Source organism: Myotis davidii, unplaced genomic scaffold (genome assembly GCF_000327345.1).
Source record: "Myotis davidii unplaced genomic scaffold, ASM32734v1 scaffold83, whole genome shotgun sequence".
Taxonomy (NCBI): Eukaryota; Metazoa; Chordata; class Mammalia; order Chiroptera; family Vespertilionidae; genus Myotis; species Myotis davidii.
This window is the reverse complement of record NW_006294121.1, coordinates 1,546,569-1,566,706: the sequence shown is the minus strand read 5'-3', so window position 1 is coordinate 1,566,706 and position 20,138 is coordinate 1,546,569. Positions and strand designations below refer to the sequence as shown.

General features: G+C 42.0%; 1 protein-coding gene across 1 annotated transcript in view; it reads left to right on the top strand.

Moving 5' to 3' along the window:
- GLIS3 (GLIS family zinc finger 3) overlaps positions 1-14,099 on the top strand; it is a 467,215-nt gene extending 453,116 nt beyond the window's left edge. The window contains exons 10-11 of the mRNA XM_006768237.2: positions 9,818-10,000; positions 11,122-14,099. Coding sequence (XP_006768300.1) covers positions 9,818-10,000; positions 11,122-11,258 — 320 coding nt within the window. The 3' untranslated portion in view covers positions 11,259-14,099. The remainder of the gene's footprint in view (positions 1-9,817; positions 10,001-11,121) is intronic.
- The last annotated feature ends 6,039 nt before the right edge of the window (positions 14,100-20,138 follow it).

Genomic DNA, 20,138 nt, shown 5'->3' with positions numbered 1-20,138 from the left:
AAAAAAAAAAAAAAAAAAAAAAAGAATGGCTTGTGCACTATACAGAATCTATAAATACTTCCAAGCTTTTCATGGTAATAATGATGGTTGCCATTTATTGAGGACCTACTACATACCAGGGAATGCACTAGATGCTTTTATAAAGACTCTCATGATGTTTTTCACACCCTATGAAATAGATATTTTAAAAGAAAATGAGGCTCAAGAAGGAAAATAATATGTTCAGTGACACACAGTTGGTCAGTGAATCACCCAGGATTCAAACCTAGATTCAAGTTATTCATGCAATGGATAGAAATAAAATAGTAATGAAATCAGAAAATTGGCACACACAAAAAATTCTGAAATGTCCCTGTTTCTATTCTTGAGGGTTTTTAGAATTTTTCAGTGATTAGGTGATTTCATCAGTTGTACTAATTAATTCAGTGCTTTCTTCCCTAAGGAAAATGTTTGTCCTTTATGAATCTGGCCTGTGATTTGGCAGTGAGGGACCTCAACAAAAATGGCAAGATTTTGTTTATGTTGATTTGGTCCATGAGCTTATTAAGCCCTAATCATCTATGTGAACTATGTCACTAAACAAACCAGGGTTTGGCTCCTACTTCTGAAACTTGGTAGCTGTAAGGGTTTGGGGAAGTTATTTTAACTTTTTGTTTCTTTGTATATAAATTGGGGACAATACTACTTATCTCAAAAACTGGTGTAAGGATGATTTTCTATGTAAAATACGGTCCCTTCTCAGAGCAAATTAGTATTAGTTTTTTCCTTCTGATAGAATTTTCTTAATGATTGGTGTAATAACACTAACGAAAACATTCTTTTATTTTATTTTTTTAAAATATATTTTATTGATTTTTTACAGAGAGGAAGGGAAAAGGATAGAGAGTTAGAAACATCGATGAGAGAGAAACATTGATCAGCTGCCTCTTGCGCATCCCCTACTGGGGATGTGCCTGCAACCAAGGTACATGCCCTTGACCGGAATCGAACCTGGGACCCCTGAGTCCGCAGGCTGACGCTCTATCCACTGAGCCAAACCAGTTAGGGCCGAAAACATTCTTTTAAAATGCTAGAGCAAGGGGACTGCAACTGAGAAAGGTCTGAACTCAGTCGGATGTTAAATGATGACTGTTCTAGTTCTGCCATTTGTTTTAAGATAAACACTAGATCCATGAGTCATTTCAAATTCTAGATGTTTGTAAGTATTAAAATGGTTGTATGAATTTTCCACTTTTCTCTTATTTGCATGGTATTATATAAACAAAGTATTGGCTATAATGGCAAGGGATTCAAAAGTTTCCTCTGCTCCCATCTCTTTGTCTATAAAAAGAAAACATTTATGTTAGTCACCTACATAAAAGACAGGAATGTCAGATGGCTACCTAAGAAGGAATTTTAAGTGTTTTATAATACTAAGGTACCCATGTGAGTAGGAAGTGTGTGATTCCAGGGACTTTCTCTGAGTATATTTGAATGCAGTTAATCAGGCTAAAAAGATGTAACCCCAGAGACCCTATTCTTAGGGCCTTTAGGAAGTTTACCAACAGATTTACCTGTGTTGTTCTCTTTCATCTCATTGGTTTATGTCGTAGCTTTCAGAAGGTATTCAGAGAGGCTGGCTCAAAGAGAGTAGGGGGAATCACAAAGAGCCAGAGGGTAGGAGAAGAAGAAATTTGTGAGTCAAGGGAAGTAGGTTCACGTGTCTTTTTCTATAAATCCCAATCCCTGGAGCTCTCTGATTTGAGTCCTTCGGTTCATCCCTTGGGCTTATCCATGCCCCTGCACATACAGCCGTCATATGGCTGAGGCCAAAAACTCTACACTTTCCAAAGCAACCGACAAAATTATAGTCTCTGCTGAAAAATAGTCATGAAGCTTGTAAATATACATTCTTCCTTCCACTTGGCTAGCAAACAGGTGTACTACCAAGAAGCTTCGGCTCTGTCAGCTCTGCCTCTGCCACTGGTCTCTGCTACCCAGGCACAGACTCGGTGTGCACCCCTCAGCCACGGCTGGTCCTCAGCGGAGCTGTGAGGTGGCCTCCTAATTACCCCGCTATCAAAAGGAGCCACGGCCAACACTTCTGAAAAAGATTTCAGAACACCCAAACTTGTTTCTGTTTCATTGGTTTTTGTTCCTCTTCCTACCTTGAATATATTCTGGAAAGAAAAAAGTTGCCTCTCTATAGATTCCTTAAAGAAAATTTCCTTTTTATTGTCATATATAGTATGAAATTATGTTATTTGGTTTCTCATTTATATGCTTATCTTTCTTTCTCACCTAAAACATACACTCCAAGAAGACATGTATCATGTTTTATTCATCATTGTGTCTCCAGTACTTGAATAAATGCTTAGTAAACTGTTGTTGAGTGAATGAAAGCATAAACATTGGAATGCTTGTGTTATTAGAAGAATAGGGGAAAATAAAAGTGAAGAGTCTCATTTACAGAGTGCTAACTCTGTGCCAGGCTCATGCTGGGCATTTACATGCATCATCTATATATATAAAAAGGCTAATATGCGAAGTGTCCTCTCGGGAGTTCAACTGGGAGACTGGGAGTTCTATTGCTTGCTATGATGTGCGCTGACCTCCAGGGGGTAGTGCAGAATGAAGGGAGGCCCTGGCCAGCAACCAGGGAAGGGAGGCCCTGGCCAGCAACTGAAAGGCCCTGATTGGCCCTGATTGCTGGCCAGGCCTAGGGACCCTACTTGTGCACGAATTTCATGTGCCTGGCCTCTAGTCTCTTATAATCCTCTTTAATCTTCGCAGTTACACCATGAAGTAGATACTGTGAATACCCCACGTTCTAAAAATACAACAGCAGCAAAGTCAGGCACACACCTTAGTCAGTGTTTCTTCTGAAAGAGCAAGGGAACGGTGACTCCTGAGAGTTGGGCTGAACATTACAGTGCTTGGCCAGAACCCAGAAACAATAGACTCTGATCCCACAGGGGTTGAGGGATTTTCCATCTGAAGATACCAAGGCATCTTGGGAAGCGAGTGTTCTCAGCATTGTTTCTGAGCACCCTCACAAGGGATCCTGTCAGGCCTGATTGGGCTACGGTCTGGTTGGGGAAGTAGCTAGGGGCAACCTTCCTGATGTTCCACACATGGGCTTTCTGCATCTATATGTGGTCATTATGGTCCGGGCAGTGTCTACCTCAGGAAAGGATCAGCCTTGATTCTGGGTGTTGTCCATCCAGCACTGTTCTGGTACTCAGAATTTGGTGGTGTTTCCCAGCCTCACCATAAAGGAAAAAATTTTTTTGTTTTGCAAAGCCATCTGCTACATAATCAAACCCACTGAGAATACAGCTCCTGAAATAGCACTTGACAAGGTCCAGGCTGATGGTATTTCTCTCCATCCATGTGAGTATGCAGTTGGGTAGAGCCTCTGTTTTGAACAGCACAGCTCATCCATTCCTCATAGCAGTGGGTGTGGTGACCTACCTCCCAATCTGCAGGGAAGTGGGTGACACGTACCCTTTTGCTTCTCCTATTTCCAGAAGCAAACATGGTTTCTCCAGGAGAGCTGAAATGCCCTGGGAGTTTAGCTTAAACAATGTTCATCAGCCCTCTTGAGGGGTTGAGAGTTGGGCGACCATTATTTACTTATTGATATATCTTTACTGTAGTACTTTCCAAAGATTGGAGTGTTAAATTTGTAAGGAAAAGACCAATATAATAAAAGAGTCTAATATACTTCCTCTCTTGAAAGCCAGGAGTCTAAGAATCATTATATGGTTTTCATTTTAACCCTTGGTGGGTCATGCATTCTTCCTTCAGGAATTTAATCAGAAACATTCCTGAAACAAAGTCTGCTAACCCTGGGAATAAAGATTGCCCTAAATCTTTGCTGTGCTGTCTAGTACAGTAGCCAAGAACCACATGTGGCTATTTAAATTTGAATTAATTAAAATTAAATAAATGTAAAAGTCAGTTCCTCAGTCCCGCTAGCCATGTCTCCAGTGCTGGGTAACCACATGCAGCTACTCTATTGGACAATGAGATAGATAGATCATTTCATCATCACAGAAAGTTCTATTGGACAATGCTACCTGGAGAATTCCCTTCTGCTATCATAGTTAGTAACACATTCATTTCTCCTGTAAATTTTCCACTTCCACTTTGCGAAGGAAATCCACACCCAGATTCATGGGGCTGCTCTATCATCATTAGCAGAAGGAATGACCATGAACTCCTGATCTAATCTATCAGCATATAGACATCAATGACCAGTGACAAAGAGGAAGGGATTTTAAGAATGAAATTTAATAATATGTGAAGCTCATAGATAATGTTAGGGGACAAAACAGTATACAAAACAATATGTATAATATTCCAGTTTTGTGTGTATATATCTGGCTATATCTGAATTGTAAAAATAAAGATAATTTTTCCTATATTTGCTTATACGATTCTACATTTTCTAGTTGGTACAATTAATTCCAAATATTTTTATTGTTAGAGAAACAGGTTAGTTTTTAGAAGGAAAAACACACTTCCCAAAATTTACAAGAGGAGGAATGATTCCCCTTGACCCTTAGGAGCTGCAGCTTGGGTAAAATCAGTTTATCTGCACATTCCTCCTCACCCCCACGCCATCCCCTCCCCTCCATTCTTGGAGGTAACATACCTTCTGAAATGGGGGAGGGGTGGTTTTTATAACTAAATAGGACTTCCACTGCATTTAGAACAACACTTTTTATGGTGAAAGTTCTGAATAAAGGCAAAACTTCAGTCACATTTTTATTAGGAAATTAAATGAGAAACAATGGTGACTATATCAAACTGATGCTCACTAGAAGCCAAAGCTAATTTTCAAAGTCACTATAAAAACAAGGTTCTAAAGCATTTCTTTTAGACAAAACCCAGGGGGAAAAAAACAGAAGCAGCCAGGTTTGCTCTTTTTTTGGGGGGTGGGGGGGGGATTGTAAGAATGAAATTTAATAATATGTGAAGCTCATAGATAATGTTAGGGGACAAAACAGTATACAAAACAATATGTATAATATTCCAGTTTTGTGTGTATATATCTGGCTATATCTGAATTGTAAAAATAAAGATAATTTTTCCTATATTTGCTTATACGATTCTACATTTTCTAGTTGGTACAATTAATTCCAAATATTTTTATTGTTAGAGAAACAGGTTAGTTTTTAGAAGGAAAAACACACTTCCCAAAATTTACAAGAGGAGGAATGATTCCCCTTGACCCTTAGGAGCTGCAGCTTGGGTAAAATCAGTTTATCTGCACATTCCTCCTCACCCCCACGCCATCCCCTCCCCTCCATTCTTGGAGGTAACATACCTTCTGAAATGGGGGAGGGGTGGTTTTTATAACTAAATAGGACACCTAACATTTATTACCAACATAGATGCATGGGTGCATTCTTAATGCTATCATAAATGTGTGTGTTCTCACTCCAACTGCATTACCCATCCACAAAGACAAGGTATTTTCTTAAGTTTCATTGGTCTGTCCAACAGTACCTTGATCAGCATTTGATAACTACAATTGACCTACTGACTGACAGATTGGCTGACCTTGCCATTGCTCTTAGGTTTTATGCTCAGAGAATGTGTTAACATCTTTCCTCATTTTGCTTTGGGTCCGAGAGGTAGTGTTTCTTCCAAGTGTACTATGTGAAATCCAACAGCTGGAATACAGGAGCCATTCATAAAAAAAAAAAAAAGAGTTAGGATTTTTCTCAGTTTGTGTGTGTGGTGAGACCCTAATAGAATTTTTTAAAATTTCATTAGTTTTATGGAAATAGCACTGGGGAGAGGATATGTTAAAGCTCTTTGATTTGAGTGACCACAGTCATCCACACCAGTGTTTTTGGCATCTCTAGTAACTGGCTTCTTGGAGGGAGGGATTTAATAAAAGAGAATTTTCTTTCCCTGAGTTGGCTGTGAGAGTGATAAAACATGCTTGTGGGGCCATTCTGGTTTTGAATATTTCTCGTGTCAGCCAAGACACCCACATGCAGGAATTACAGTCCACTCTGCCCTCTCACTCAGGTCCAGATGGACAGGGGAAACTAGGAAACGGAGCCCAGAATGTTGGGCTTACTATTTAACTTTGTCGGGTACATTTCACTATATCCCAAACCTTCTATACTTTTACACATCAGAACCCTCCAGTTAGATTAAAGCCATATGCCATTTCTGCTGTTTCATAGAGGCATGAGAGAAGACTGGAAAGAGAGGATGAATTGGTTTTCACAAAAGACAGGTGAAAGTCTCTATCATGACCTGACACACCTGAATGAATTATTTCCCAATTTGGGGAAATGAGGGAGTTCAGTGAAAAAATGTCATCTCTTCTTGGAAGAGTAAGATTACACTAAGGAATGCTATCAGGGAATTTATGGGTGACGAATTTAAGCAGAGCAAGCATAGGGATAAATAGCAAATACTATCTATTTTGCTCAATGAGGAGATATGACATTCTAAGAAACCAACCATGGTGGTTCCTGGTCATGTTTTCCTCCTCATGGGCATGCCATGATTGCATGTGCTTGGCCACCAGGCACCCAAAGTCATGGTCAGTTTAAGGAACTCCCAGACCACAAAGCTGCACATCCCAGGTTTTTCAGACCAGTCAGACTTGTTGCTGTTTTGAGCCCACAACTTGGTAAGTGAAGAAATCAGGATGTGTGTCAACTAGTGCAGGATCTGGGAACCAACTTCAGCATGAGGTATATGGCTCAAGTCCTCAGAGGGCTAAGAATGGTCCGGAGAATTCTGCCTGGGAACTGTACATGAGCTGAATGCTCACTGCTGTGCTCATTCTTACATTTTGTTATTGCTGGAGGACTTATTGCCTTTTTAAAACTTTATTTCTCAACACTTTTTTTATTTTTAAGAACTATATTATTGTGGAATAATTTTACATTTTTATTTTCCTTATTTAGTAAACATATGTTGCATAAATTGTGTTATTAAATATATATTATATAAATATCAATCATGTAATTAATTATAATATTAGGTTGTTATATAATATGTAAATATTCATTTAATTTTCATAATCATTCAGTGAAGTGTAGATACTATGCTTATTTCCATTTTACAAATTGGAAAACTAAAACACTGACAGGCTACTTCACCAAGCCTATACAATTAGTAAGCAATTGAGCTAGGATTTGAACCCAGGAAATCTGGCTCCAAAGTACTTGCTTTTCATCACTATTAAAATTCAGAAAAATATAAAGAAAATAAAAGAACAACTATAAATATGCTGCCTTGTAGTCTATCCTATACATAGACTTCCACATCATGGAGCCTAGTCTCTCTATTCAGCTTTGTATCTTGGCTTTTTTTCCAGCTGAACCTTATAATAGTCTTTTCACATTATTAAAATTTCCTTATAACTATTATTTTAATGGCTACTTAATATGCCCATCATGTAGATGTACCACTATTTGCTTAACCATTCTCTTATTTTCTATAATGACAACTAGCACTGTGATGACCATCTGTGCAGAATTTCTTTTCTCTTTTGGACTATACTTTTAGGACACATTCTCAGAAGTAAAATTGTCATATCCAAGAGTATGAACACTTTTCAGGTTCTTGATACAGGTTGTCAACTTGTTTTCCAAAAGGTTTATCCTCTTTTGCCATGTCTGCAACACTATGCAGAAGTGACTTCTTCACCAGTCTCACTCTGGCACCGAGAATATTTAGGAATCTTTACTAATGTGAGAGGTGGAATATAGTATTTTATCATTGCCTTCATTTTTATTTCTTTGATGGCTAGAGGACTGACAGTTTGTCCATGTTGGCTGACAAATTATATGGATATTTGAGAGGTCTGTTCAGGTGGTTTGCCTGTGTCTGTCTGTTGAAAGCAAATGGAAACCTTTGAATATCAAAAAGAGAAGAGCCTCATGCCCTCACTCCCACCCCTGGTGTCTGTGTCCATTGGTTAGGCTTATATGCATGCATACAAGTCCTTTGGTTGATCTCTCCCCCTTACCCCTACCCTCCTCTACTGTCCCTCTGAGGTTTGACTATCTGATCATGGGAGGGGGGGGCAAAGTGGGGGTAAGAACATATATGTAATAACTTAATCAATAAAGAATAAATAAATAAAGAGAAGAGCCAATAATTTTCCATTCTTCTCCTGTCCTGACATGGAATTTCTTTAGGTATTTTCCTAGTCTATACTGCTAACATACATTTAATGTTACCCCAAACCTTACGTGGATTTTTTCTTGATTCTATATAAAGTATACAATTGTCTGCTTATACAGGATATTATTACTAGTATTTTGTTTTCTTCTATGAGTGTACCCTGTGCATAAAACTGCTCTATCCCTGTGTCTTGGATCATAAGCTCCTAGAGGGCCAGCCTATGTCTTACGAGCAGTTCAGCTCACATTCTTTGGTAATGCTCCTAGTAACCATAGAACAGGCCTCCCAGTCAAGGGTAGTATGAACAATCAGAAATGAGAAGAGTTGTGAGCATAATAGGCTGGATATGTCAGTGCGCCCTGGTTATATTTAAAGAGAGCCAAAAAGAACCCAAATAGCACCTCCCCTACTTGATGATAGGAGCTCAGTTTTCTTTAACCAAACATAAAGTCTTTCCATCCTAAGAAGAGGCAGTTCTAATAAAGGAAGGCACACAGGGCTTGGGCCCAAAGTTCATGGGTTAGGGTTAGGGTTAGGGTTAGGGTTAGGGTTAGTTCTGCGTCCTCTATCATTTAATGTTTGTGGTAAGGACCCTGAGGCACTTCCTCTACTAATCCCTCATTTTTCCCCACCAAAAACAGAGTAATGGTATTAATAATAATTGACATCTATAAAGCACTGTTAAATGTTATAGATGGGCTTCCTTATCTAATGATTTGCTTAATTTTCACAATAGCCCACTGACATAGACAGTGACATTCATGTTTTATTTTTAAGGAGACAATGACATGGAGTTTATAACAGAACTGCAACTCTCCCTTGAGTAAAGTATCGAATGATGATTTCATTACTTATTTTTTAAAGCATACTGTAATCCAAGAAAGTAATCCATTAGCCTAAAAGGAAGCAAAGAGGAAAAAGGGAAAGGAAGGTGTGGAAGATTATAGAAAAGGACCACATAGGATCCCAAGGAAAACTCCATTAAGTGACCAAAAAAAATGATAGAAGTGACACATGATTAGCAAAATGTTGATGATTATTTTAAAATATTAAGAAATATTTCCACACATTTCTTCATTATACTATTTGTTCAGTTTTCCCATTTGTTGCAAAGATCAACAACAATAATAGCTGAGTAAATTGCAGTAATCTAACTGTGGAATGCCATGTACCTATTCAAAATAATGAGGAAGATATAAACATGTATGAATTTATCTGTTACAAGGACAAGTGAATGACTAGATCTCTGTTGCCTTTAAAAAAAACATTCTTCAGATTTTTACTAAGTGTGAAAGTCAGAGTATAGGATAAAGGAAGGTTGGGAAGATGTGCTCAAACTCTAGCCTGGGAAGGAACGTCCTCTGAAGGTCAGGCCTTCAGGGTCCAGGACTCTTTGGATAGTCTAGAGAAAGTAAGATGCCTTCTAGTTTCAGGTACCAGAGCAGCAATAACAAGTTCATAAGCCAACAAACTTTGAAAGCCCCTGAAGGGGGAAGAGCTTCTGTCCAAATGGTACATTCCAGATGCTTACTTAGAAAGTTTTACAGGTGAGCTTAAAAGTTAAAAGCATTTTGTCATATGAATCTAGGCTGAGTGAGGGTCTAGCTGGGTTGGAATGATCTTTGGAAGTTGTGCCTGACAGTAGCTCAATGTTGTGCTTGCATTTCAGGATTTTACGGGCAGCTGCAGACATTCTGCCCCCCACACTACCCTGACTCCCAGAGGACCATGCCACCCAGCAGCTCCTGCAGTGTGGTGCCTTCCTTCGAGGACTACTTGGTCCCCACGTCCATGGGCCAGGCTGGTTTTGATGTTTTCCACAGAGCCTTCTCGACTCACTCGGGCATTACAGGTGTGTTGGAGTCTGACTTCAGAACTTGGGCAGACTGGCAGGAGAGACCAGTTGGGTTTCCTGTGACTGGCTGGGCTAGACTTTACACTGCACACGGCTGCATCAAATCCTGTTGAATCCACCTCTGAAATGTCTCTCCTCTTCACCATTCTCTCCGGCCCCACTTCCACTACCCTAGTCCAGGTACCATTGTGTCTCTCCAAGACAACGCAGACAGCCTTCCAATGACTCTCCCTGCATCAACTCCTGTCTTTACCATTCTGCCTTCATGCGTCCATATACTTCCCAAAATGAAGGATAAAATATATAATTTTTCTGCTCAAATACCTTCATTCCCAGTTGCCTAGAGAATAATGTCCACTCTTTTTTAAAAAATTTATCTTTATTGTTAAAAGTATTATAGATGTCCCCCTTTCTCCCCCCCTTGATCTCCTCCAGCCAACCCCTGATCCCTTCCCAGGCCTTCACACTATTGTCTATGTCCATGGGTTATGCATATATGCATACAAGTTCTTTGGTTAATTTCACCCTACCCCCACTTCCCCACTCCCTGCCTTCCCTCTGAGATTTATCAGTCTGTTCCATGTTTCTATGTCTCTGGGTCTATTTCGTTCATCGGTTTATTTTGTTCATTAGATTCCTCATATGAGTGAGATCTCTCAGCATGCCATTCAAAGTGCCCATGAGTTAGGCCTGATTAGACTTTCCAGAACTCCCTCACATATGTCTTCTGACATGTTCTGCATCTCAGCTTTGCCACCACACTTGGCCCCACATTTCCCTCCCTCTCTCTCTTTGCTTCCTGTTTCCTCCTTCTGGAATGTTATTTTTTCAAAACCTCCCCTCCTGTAAGAATCCCATCCTTGACTCAACTTTAAGATTACCTTTTTTTGAGACCACCCTTCCCCTTCCCTAGAACACTTCACTTTTACTAATACTCAGCTCATACTTTGTGCCAAGACTTATATTGGCCATCTGTCTGCACCCCAGACTTCTCTTCCACTTAGGTGCCTGAGGACAGAGACCTGCTAATGGGGCTAGGTCAGCACGGTCGCTCATTGGACCCCGGTGGGCGTGGCGAGGTGAGGCAGGTGTTGACTCCTGTGTTTCTTCTCTTCCAGTGTACGATTTGCCTTCGGGTTCCTCAAGCCTCTTCGGAGAGTCTCTTCGCAGTGGGCCTGAAGACACCACGTTCTTGCAGATCAGTGCTGTGGACCGCTGTCCTAGCCAGCTCTCCTCTGTCTACACTGAAGGGTAACAGCTACAGCTCCACTGGCCTCCACTACCACTGGCATCCGGAACCTTTTGTTGCTTGCCACCTATTGTGTTCATACCCTCACAGACTGCATGGAAAGGGTGGCGACCGAGTCAGTGGTGTCTGCGAAGTCACAGATGTGTCCTGGAAGGCAGGGCTGATGGTCAGAGCTGGGCTTTATGGAAATGTTTTTATTTGCTCTTTGTTCTCTCTGGGTTTTCTGGTGACCAGCAGGATTGTCTTTTCAAAGGGAATTTAGACTCTTTCTCTCCCAGATACCTGTTTCCTCCTGGCTGTCAACCCTCAGAGGACACAGATGAAGTGATGTGCATGTGAAAATGTAGTTTGGGGACTGCCTTCTCTGAAAACCCTAAATAGAGAAGGACAACGCAAATTGCTAGAAGCACAGAGGAGTGCCCCCCTCCCCCCCCCCGCTCCTCCTCACTACTGGCCAATGCTTAGCCAGGCACACAGGAACCCCAGACTTGCAGCACAGGGGGATCCCCAGGGCTCAGCATCAGCCAGCCTTCCAGTGAGTTGGCTGCCTCTCTTCCTCTCCTCTTCGATATCCCCATGCTAACCAATCGCTTTTCCGTGTTTCTTCAAAAGCAAAGTGAGGAGGTTCTGTTAAGTACAGGCCCTTGAAAGGCACTACAACTTGTTTTATATTCCGAAAACCTTAGTTCCTTCATTTTAAAGACTTGTAATTTACATCTACTTTAAAAGGAGAAAAAAAATATTTAGAAGTCTGTTCTTTGGATGCAAACTATTTTAATCACCCCAACTACATACATTTTGCCACAGCTATGTGGCTCTGCCTGGCCACACCTCACAGCACCTGTGAGCACTCCTGGAATGTTAGTTTTGTATATAGCAAAGGCTACCTGAAGGAAACAGGGTGAGCACACCCTCTTCCCAGTGCTGTAGCAGGAACCCTAGCAGGTTAGCTGTTCGGCAACCCAACTCCACCTCAGAGACCTTGTTCAAAGTAAAAGGTCACACGACTGATTCACCCATTGCTTCTGCTCTGGTGCTCTGCCCAGAGACATGCTAGATGTGAGCACAGGGACTCACTGAGTTATGTTCCTAGGTTTTCTCAGAAAACCAAACTAGAGATGCCCTATGTCGTTACTTTGCACAGCCTTTGCCCTCCTCCCTCAGGATATCTGCCATCTGCCTGTCTCTCCCCTGTGCTTCTCTCTCTCTGTTTGCATTGTTCTCACCCTCTCCCTGACTGTGGTTCAGACATGCCCACCACCATCATTATCTGACCATCAGCTGTTAGCAAGGCCTGGCCACAGGAAGGCTAAGGAGACAGTTCTGGAAAGGTGGGCAGAAGAAGGCAACCTTTTTTTCTGAAACTCTGGTTTGAGGGCACTTGGCCATTTGATATGAAGCCTGAAGAGGAAGCCTTTTATGGCACCTTTACAAAGCTTTACAAAGCTTTACAAATCTCCTGAGTCTGATGGCCTAGGCTATAATCATGAGCCCAGCCCCAGATACCCAGTAAATTTGGACATTCCAGTACTGTCACATTTCATGCTTTCTTTTCTCTCTTTTAAAAAAATGTTTTCTGAACAACAAAGAAACAATGTTATTTGTCAAAAAGAAATAATTATAATCTTCAGTGAGATAAGTACACAGTGTGGTGTCAGACTTGGGACCTGGGGAGAGGTGTATCCTGACAGGTGGGTCCTCCCAGTCCAGCTGCACAGTCAATAGTATTCGGCCTGCTGTTGGACTTCATTCAAACATGTGGTAGGATGAGCTGAGTACAGCACCAAGCATGGGTCTGTTTTCACAGTGCACCTGGTCAGTCTAGTTCTCTGACCAATGAGCTCTGATCTGAGAAAAGCCATCGTGCAGATGCCTAACTCTGCAGATGGGTTATTCACTTGAGAAACGCCTGTTCTACTTTATGAGAGGATGCCTGTTGGGCTCCCTTTCCAGGTGAGCCCTCAGACTGCAGGGCAAGTATCCTCCTCCTTGCAGACTTGGTGGGTTGTGTCCCTTGGCCGAAGCAAGGACACTCGCATCCTAACACTGGCATCCCTCCTGTGTCCTTTGTCACACTCTGGAAAGAAAGGGAAGCTTCTCAGAGAGACAGTCTATTCATTCTTAATATTGAAGCCTTTATGAGGAACTCAAAATACATATTATTTTTGTGATGAGGAGGAAAAAGATTGAAAGGCAAGGTGTTTATTGCAGCTGATGTTGTCACCCCTGCCTGTGGCTTTAAGTAAGTTAAAGTTGAAAGGGGGAAGGAAGACAAAGCCAGAAGCTGAGCCTCAGAAACCATGGATGCCATCTTCTTTGACTGGAGGGGATGCTCCTATGCCAGTCTGTCTCACCGTGGCTTCAGGGTGGTCCTGCCCCTCTCATGCTTCACTGTGGCTGGATGGAGCCAGGGCGAGCCAGGCCGCAGTAGCACCTGTAGGGCCTCCTTCCTCAGTAGAAATTGTGCCGGCCCCTCGGGAGGGATTCCTGTTAGCAGAGGGCATGCAGTAAACAGGGTCCAGGCTGCCTGCAGTGCTGAGAGCCCTTCCAGGACCCTCTGTGTTTCCTGATGGTGCAGGTCTGAGCTTATGGCCTCAGGACAGGACACTCAGTTCTGGCTAGACTCCGCATTCTGTCCTTAGGTCCCAGAACCACATCTGACCTTAAAATGTGTTTCTTGCTTGCTTTCACATTGCACAGGATTTATATATGCTTTCATTATAATGTTCGTAGCAGTAAAAATGGAATGTTCAAAAATTTATTACCTTCCACTTCTTGACCTTTTTAGTCTTGACATGTAACCACTTTCATTAACATCCAAACAGAGATTGTCATTACCCTTTTTTTTTTTAAGTAAAAACTGGTGCCTAGGAAAATACACGCAGCCCAAAGCTAATTACCCTCTTACATAAAAAGAAGAAATCAGTATGCCTAGAGTCATTTAATTTGCTGCATTGTCTTCATTCCCTAAAGGGACTGCATCAAAGTGTCAGTTGTAATTCAGCCTTGGATCAGCTGTTAAGTATTATTTAAATATTTACTATCCGGTGGGGTTCTTTTCCCATGTCTCCCCCAAATTACATAGGCTATTTTAAAACGAATAGTAGGTCTTCGGTGGCTCTCAGCAGTGTCCACTGGTGGAATTGAGTGTTGGTTTGGTCTGGAGCTTTCACATTTCCAGCTGTGAAGCACATTCATGCACCAGAATGGAGGTAAATGTTCATCTCCCTATCCAGGAACCTCGACTGTTCAGTTGCCTCAAAGTATTGGGAATAGTGATTGTAAACAATTTAATTATTTGGTGTTTTATTGGACTGTTTGACCATGTCATTTTATAGCAGCGTTTTTTAATGGCACTTTTTGTTGGTGGTGTGGAATTTCTGCGGTTACTTTTTTTGTGTGTGCAACGGATAAAGCAAAAACGTCACACCACTCATTGGAGAAATAGTGAGTGTAAAAAAGAAGAGATTTATTTTGTACGGACAGCAGAGCATCCTGTGTAATGTTGCTGACATACAGCACTTTGGGGGGAAAATGTGGAAATCTGTTTTCCATAAATCATACAGACTCTTGTATATAGTTATATACACTCACATAGAGAAATGAACTGCATATATCATACTGGATATGGGGCCGATCTTACTCTAAGGGCACATCTGGTGCTTATTGTCATAAATCTTTTAAAGAATTAGGTACACTTTTTTTCTATTAATATGTATAGTTTTGTGATTTGTCACAGTTATGTTTCATATAATCATAAGTTATTTTGTCTTGTTTCATGAAGTCCTTTTTTATGTCAAAAGTAAAATGAAGGTTTTGTACACTTGGTACCGAATAAAACTGGAAATGGAGGCTATGCCCACCGCTTGAAACCCTCCCTCAGCATGTCATTCCAAAACACAATGGCAACAACTGCTTTTTGTTTGTTTGTTTTATTATTTTGTTTTGTTTTACCATCAGCCTCCTTTATATTGAGATGGTAATTATAATTAAAAGCAGCTGGTGGGAGAGGGCGTGTCCAAGGCCAGCTTTAAAATGCTGCATTGCTCTGGGCCAGAGCTGCAGCCTGGATTTAATTATAGATATGAGGACGGAATGGCAGTAAAAATGAATGTGTCCCTGAATCCTTTACATGTTGGGAGTGTCCATAAATAAAACATGAAGTTTTATTTCATCAGACTTAATTAAAGCTTTTATACATGTTTTATTGGTTATTCTATTAATCCGCTTCACAAACTGGATAAATGTGCGCCAGGGTTTGGGGTTTATTTGTGTCTTTTCAGTGTAGTGCTACATCATGCTTCAGAAATGCCTCAAGTGCTTGGACCTCCAGGTGATGGGGTTTCAGCGTGCTGGCCGTTGGTGGGGTGGGCGTTTTCTGTCCAGTTTTTCTAAACCCCTGCAGAGAAAGACACAAGCGTCAGCTTCAAACTGACCTTTGAAGTCCCCTGGTTTTTCTGAAGGAGAAAGGGGCAATGACCATTTCCCTGTTCACTTTGCAAGCTTTGGAAGGCCACCTGACCCACCTGCTGTGATGACCTACCTTCCTCTACGGTTTAAGTTGCACGCTGTTCTGAGCAGCGTGCCGAAATCTCGCGATGTCTCGCTCGGACGTGAATTACGTCCCTTACGCGCCCTCACGCCTCACGCCGGGCAAGAGTCTCCATCTTACTGACCAGACAGTCCAGGCACCGCTGTGATGGCGTGTTGGCGTTCTGGTAACCGTCACTTTACTCAGTAATGGCGCCAAAGCCCGTGAGTCGCGATGCTGGCAGCGGGATGTGCCGCAGAGAAGCGCGCGGTGCGGGATGGGCGTCCTCAGGGGTTGAACCCCCGCGTATGATCTCAGATCATCATGGGAAGGTGAGTCTAAACACGACGTTTAGGGAGAGCGAGCACATCACAGAGCTCTTACTGCAGAATTTCCTTACGACTGTCCCATTTTATTAGTAGTAGCTAATACCTTACTGTGCTTAATTTACAAATGAAACTCTATCACAGGCTCGGATGTGTAGGAAAAAGCAGAATATGTGGTCTGAGCCGTGGTTTTAGGCATGGCCTGGCGGTCTTGCAGCCTGTTTCCTGTGGGTAAAGCGGCCCTGCTGCGTGGCGTTTAGGTGGGAAAGTATAAAGAACCACAGGGAAGACATTATCAAAAGGTCCGGGGGCGGGGGGCGGGGAGACACTTCGGAACTGTGTTCAGGGAGGAAGGACACGTGGAGGACCCGGAGGTGATGGCCAGCAGGCTCTCATTTCTTGACCCCCACGATGCGTTATACTGGTGTTTGCTTTATAACGATTTAACTGTGACTGTGTATGTGTTTGATACTTTTTTGTGCAAATATCGGTGACGAATAAATCTTACATCCCCTACTCCAGGGGCTACAGACTTTCCCTGCCAAGGGCCAGGGAGGACAGATGCCAGGCCTGGAGGGCCACGTAGTCTGTCTCAGCTGCTCAGCTCGGCCATGGCGGCTCACAGCAGAAACACACAAACACAGTGGTTCTCAACCTTGGGGCTGCACATTAGAATCACCTGGGAATCTTTTTTAAATCCTGATTTCCGGGCCTCATCCTCCGGAAATTCTGTTTCTTTGTTATGGGGTGGGGCCACATTAGTAACAAAGAAACAGAATTTCTGGAGGATGAGGCCCGGAAATCAGGATTTTAAAAAGATTCCCAGGTGATTCTAATGTGCAGCCAAGGTTGAGAACCACTGCACAAACACCTTCACCTTCTGTCCAAATTCCTTTATGGACACACATGTGAATTAACCATAATTTTCAGATTTCTTGAAATATTTTTCTTATTTCATATTTTTCTATTTAAAAACACACACACACAAAAAAAAAACCCTTAATTCACATTCTGGGCAGGAACAAACCAAAAAGGCAGGGGATGGGATTTATCCCATGGGCCGCAGTGGGCTGAGCCTAGTCAAGGGAAGGAGCAACCCCTGGTCTTTCCCATAAACATCCACCCAAGGAAAATGCAGTCAGGAGCCCCTCTGACGATTCTTCTGCTCCGCTGGGCCCTGCTCCTGGAGGGAATGCGTGAGTTCTGTTGATTAAGCTTTTCTTTGTGTAGATGCTGGGTTCTGCTTCCCGGGATACAGATGAATGCTCAGAGCCTCAAGTGCCATTCGATTGTATCTCTGGATTTGAGTGTTTTAATAAAAGAAGCTGGGCTTAGAGAAAATCTGTGAGAATTGGAAAATGAGCACCCATTCTTTCCAAGCTAACCAAATATTTGCTAGATCTTGGCAGCCATAGCCAACCTTTGCCTCTGAAATGCAGAGGGGTTGTAAGTAGTGGGAGACTTCATTTTTCTCAGGCCATAGCTCTTGTGAAAAGCCAGAGCTTCCCCTCAAAACCTGCAGTGTTCTCAGGGCACCGAGATTCAGGGTTTTATGTTCAAAGACTCCACTGAGAAATGGAGCAGAGTCAAGGGATGTGGACCGAGTTTGTACCCCTTCCACCCAGCAGGAGAGCTGCTTCACACTCCTGCATCTTCTCTGGACCCTGGTTTCCTTCCCATAATGCCTAGTTCCCAATTCCCTCATTTGAGGGTTTGTCAGCCCTGACAGTGCTGCCTTTCAGCAACTCAGAGAATGAGACTGAATTCACATGGGGCACAAGTGTATGCCTCTCTTTGTATGTCTGCCTTGTGATAACAGTGACAGTTTCAAAATATGGTTATTCACAAGCTCTGAGAGATTTGCTAAGTCATAGCATGGACTAAATCCTCTTCCGTGGTCTCCCTTGTGGTTTCATGTGCATCGGTTAATGTATTGTGTATGGTTCTAATCTTAAAGTGGCTGGGAACACAGTGGCTTGGGTCAAATAACCTGAACTTTATAAAGAGCAGTTTCACCAACAGAAAGCTTAGAGAATATCCAGCCTCATCATTTTACAGAGGAGGAAACTGGCATAATTTCATTCATTCATTTGTTCATTCATGTACTCCTTCAATATTTATTGTGTAGAATAGACAGAAGTCATTCTTATCCTCACAGAGCTAACAACTGGGAGATTCTGAATATCAAGTTCCTGAGAATATTGCCTCAGGTACTTCTTAAAAATGCACATTCTAGAGCTATTGAATGTACACCTCAGAGCAACTAAGCTGGAATTTTTAGGAGTAACACAGAGGCATCTGCATTTTTAATAAGCTCTCCAGATGGTTGTTTATACAAACTAAACTTGACACCACCAGTATTCCTCCCCCCTACCCCCATATAGTGGAGGAGGCCAACCATTTAATAGGGCAACGCAGTATAATAAAAGTTAAGCCTAAGCGGAAGAGGTATTTCCACTCACTCGCTGCCTGGGAAGACAAGCCAGCGTCAGAGTTTCTTGAGGGTAGGTTAGATGCCTGAGCTAGTCCTGACAGTTAAAATAATCTTTAAGAAGCAAGGAAGTATAGGAAGGATGGGCCAGGCAAATGCAGAGCCATCAGGAGAAAGCGCAATAGACTGGTTGGAGAGTTAGACGTGGTCCTGTCTCTGGGCTCTGAATAGTCGTTCTCCTAATCCCCAGTCCTTCCTGCATCTGCCTGAGAGCTGAGGGTGTTGTTTCCCAGTCCAGCAACGGATGTCATGTTACCAGTTACTCTGTAAAAACTTGGTTCCACTGTCAAATTAATTTGGAGAATGATGGGTCAAAGTTACACAGATTCTTTACTTCAGGACCTGTCAAAGCCTTTACTATGTTTACTAAGGTATATTATGACTCTGAGAAGGAGTTCCAGGATGAAGTCTCTTGACTATGGAACCCTTTTTCCAAAAAATGCCATGTTAGCACTGTGGAAGAGAATTTGGCATGTCCGCAAAAAATTAAAAATATAATTATCATGTGATCCAGCATATCCTCTCTTAGGTATATTACTCAAAAGAATGGAAACAAGGACTAAAAAAAGATGTACAACAGTATTCCTAACAGCATTATCCACAATAGCCAAACTATAAAACAACCCAAATATTCATCAACTAATGAATGGATAAACAAAGTATGGTTTACACATACATTGGATATTATTCAGCCTTAGAAAGGAAATTCTGACACATGCGGCAACATGGATGGATCTTTAAAATATTAAGTGAAATAAGCCAGACACAAAAAGACAAATATTGTATGATTCCACTTCCACATGCTACCTAAAATAGGCCAAGTCATGGAGACAGAAAGTAAAATAGAGGCTACCAAGGCCTGAGGGAGGAGGGAATGGGAAGTTATTGATTAATGGATACAGAGTTTCTTTTTGGGGTGATGAGATAATTCTGTGCATGGATAGTAGTAATGGTTGTATAACATTGTGAATGTACTTAACACATTATATGTGGGAAACGTATTTATACGTTTTACGTATTTATACATTCTACCAGTGTAGTAGAGCACAGGACACGTACTAATACGTTTTTTTTATAGACTAGCGGTAGAATGCGGGTAACGTATAAATACGTAAACTAAAGTTATCGTAATTTTACTGAACATTGTTGCTGAGTGGAAATTCTACAACTAGAAGGAAGGAGAAAAGCACACTGAGACTCAGAGGAGGTGCAGAAGTAAAGTGCAAAGGTACGGAGGTGCACATGGAAAGGGCTGGCAACTGAGGACAAGGTTGTCTTTTTCAATCAGGAGGGAGTCTCAAGCTCCCGACTGCTCTAAACTCCAGTTCCGGGTGAGTCTCTGGGGACCCAGACTCATACGGGGAGAAACTGGACTGTTTGGCATCGGACGGAACTCGAGAGTGGCTTTCTCTTAGATGTGCTTGCAGCGATTACCCAGACACTGAGACTCGAGGCCTCTTAGGATAGGACTGAGGAGCAGCCATAGCTGCTTGCTCCGCCCTGTTGATTCCCTGAGACCCCGCCTCACCCAAGCTGTG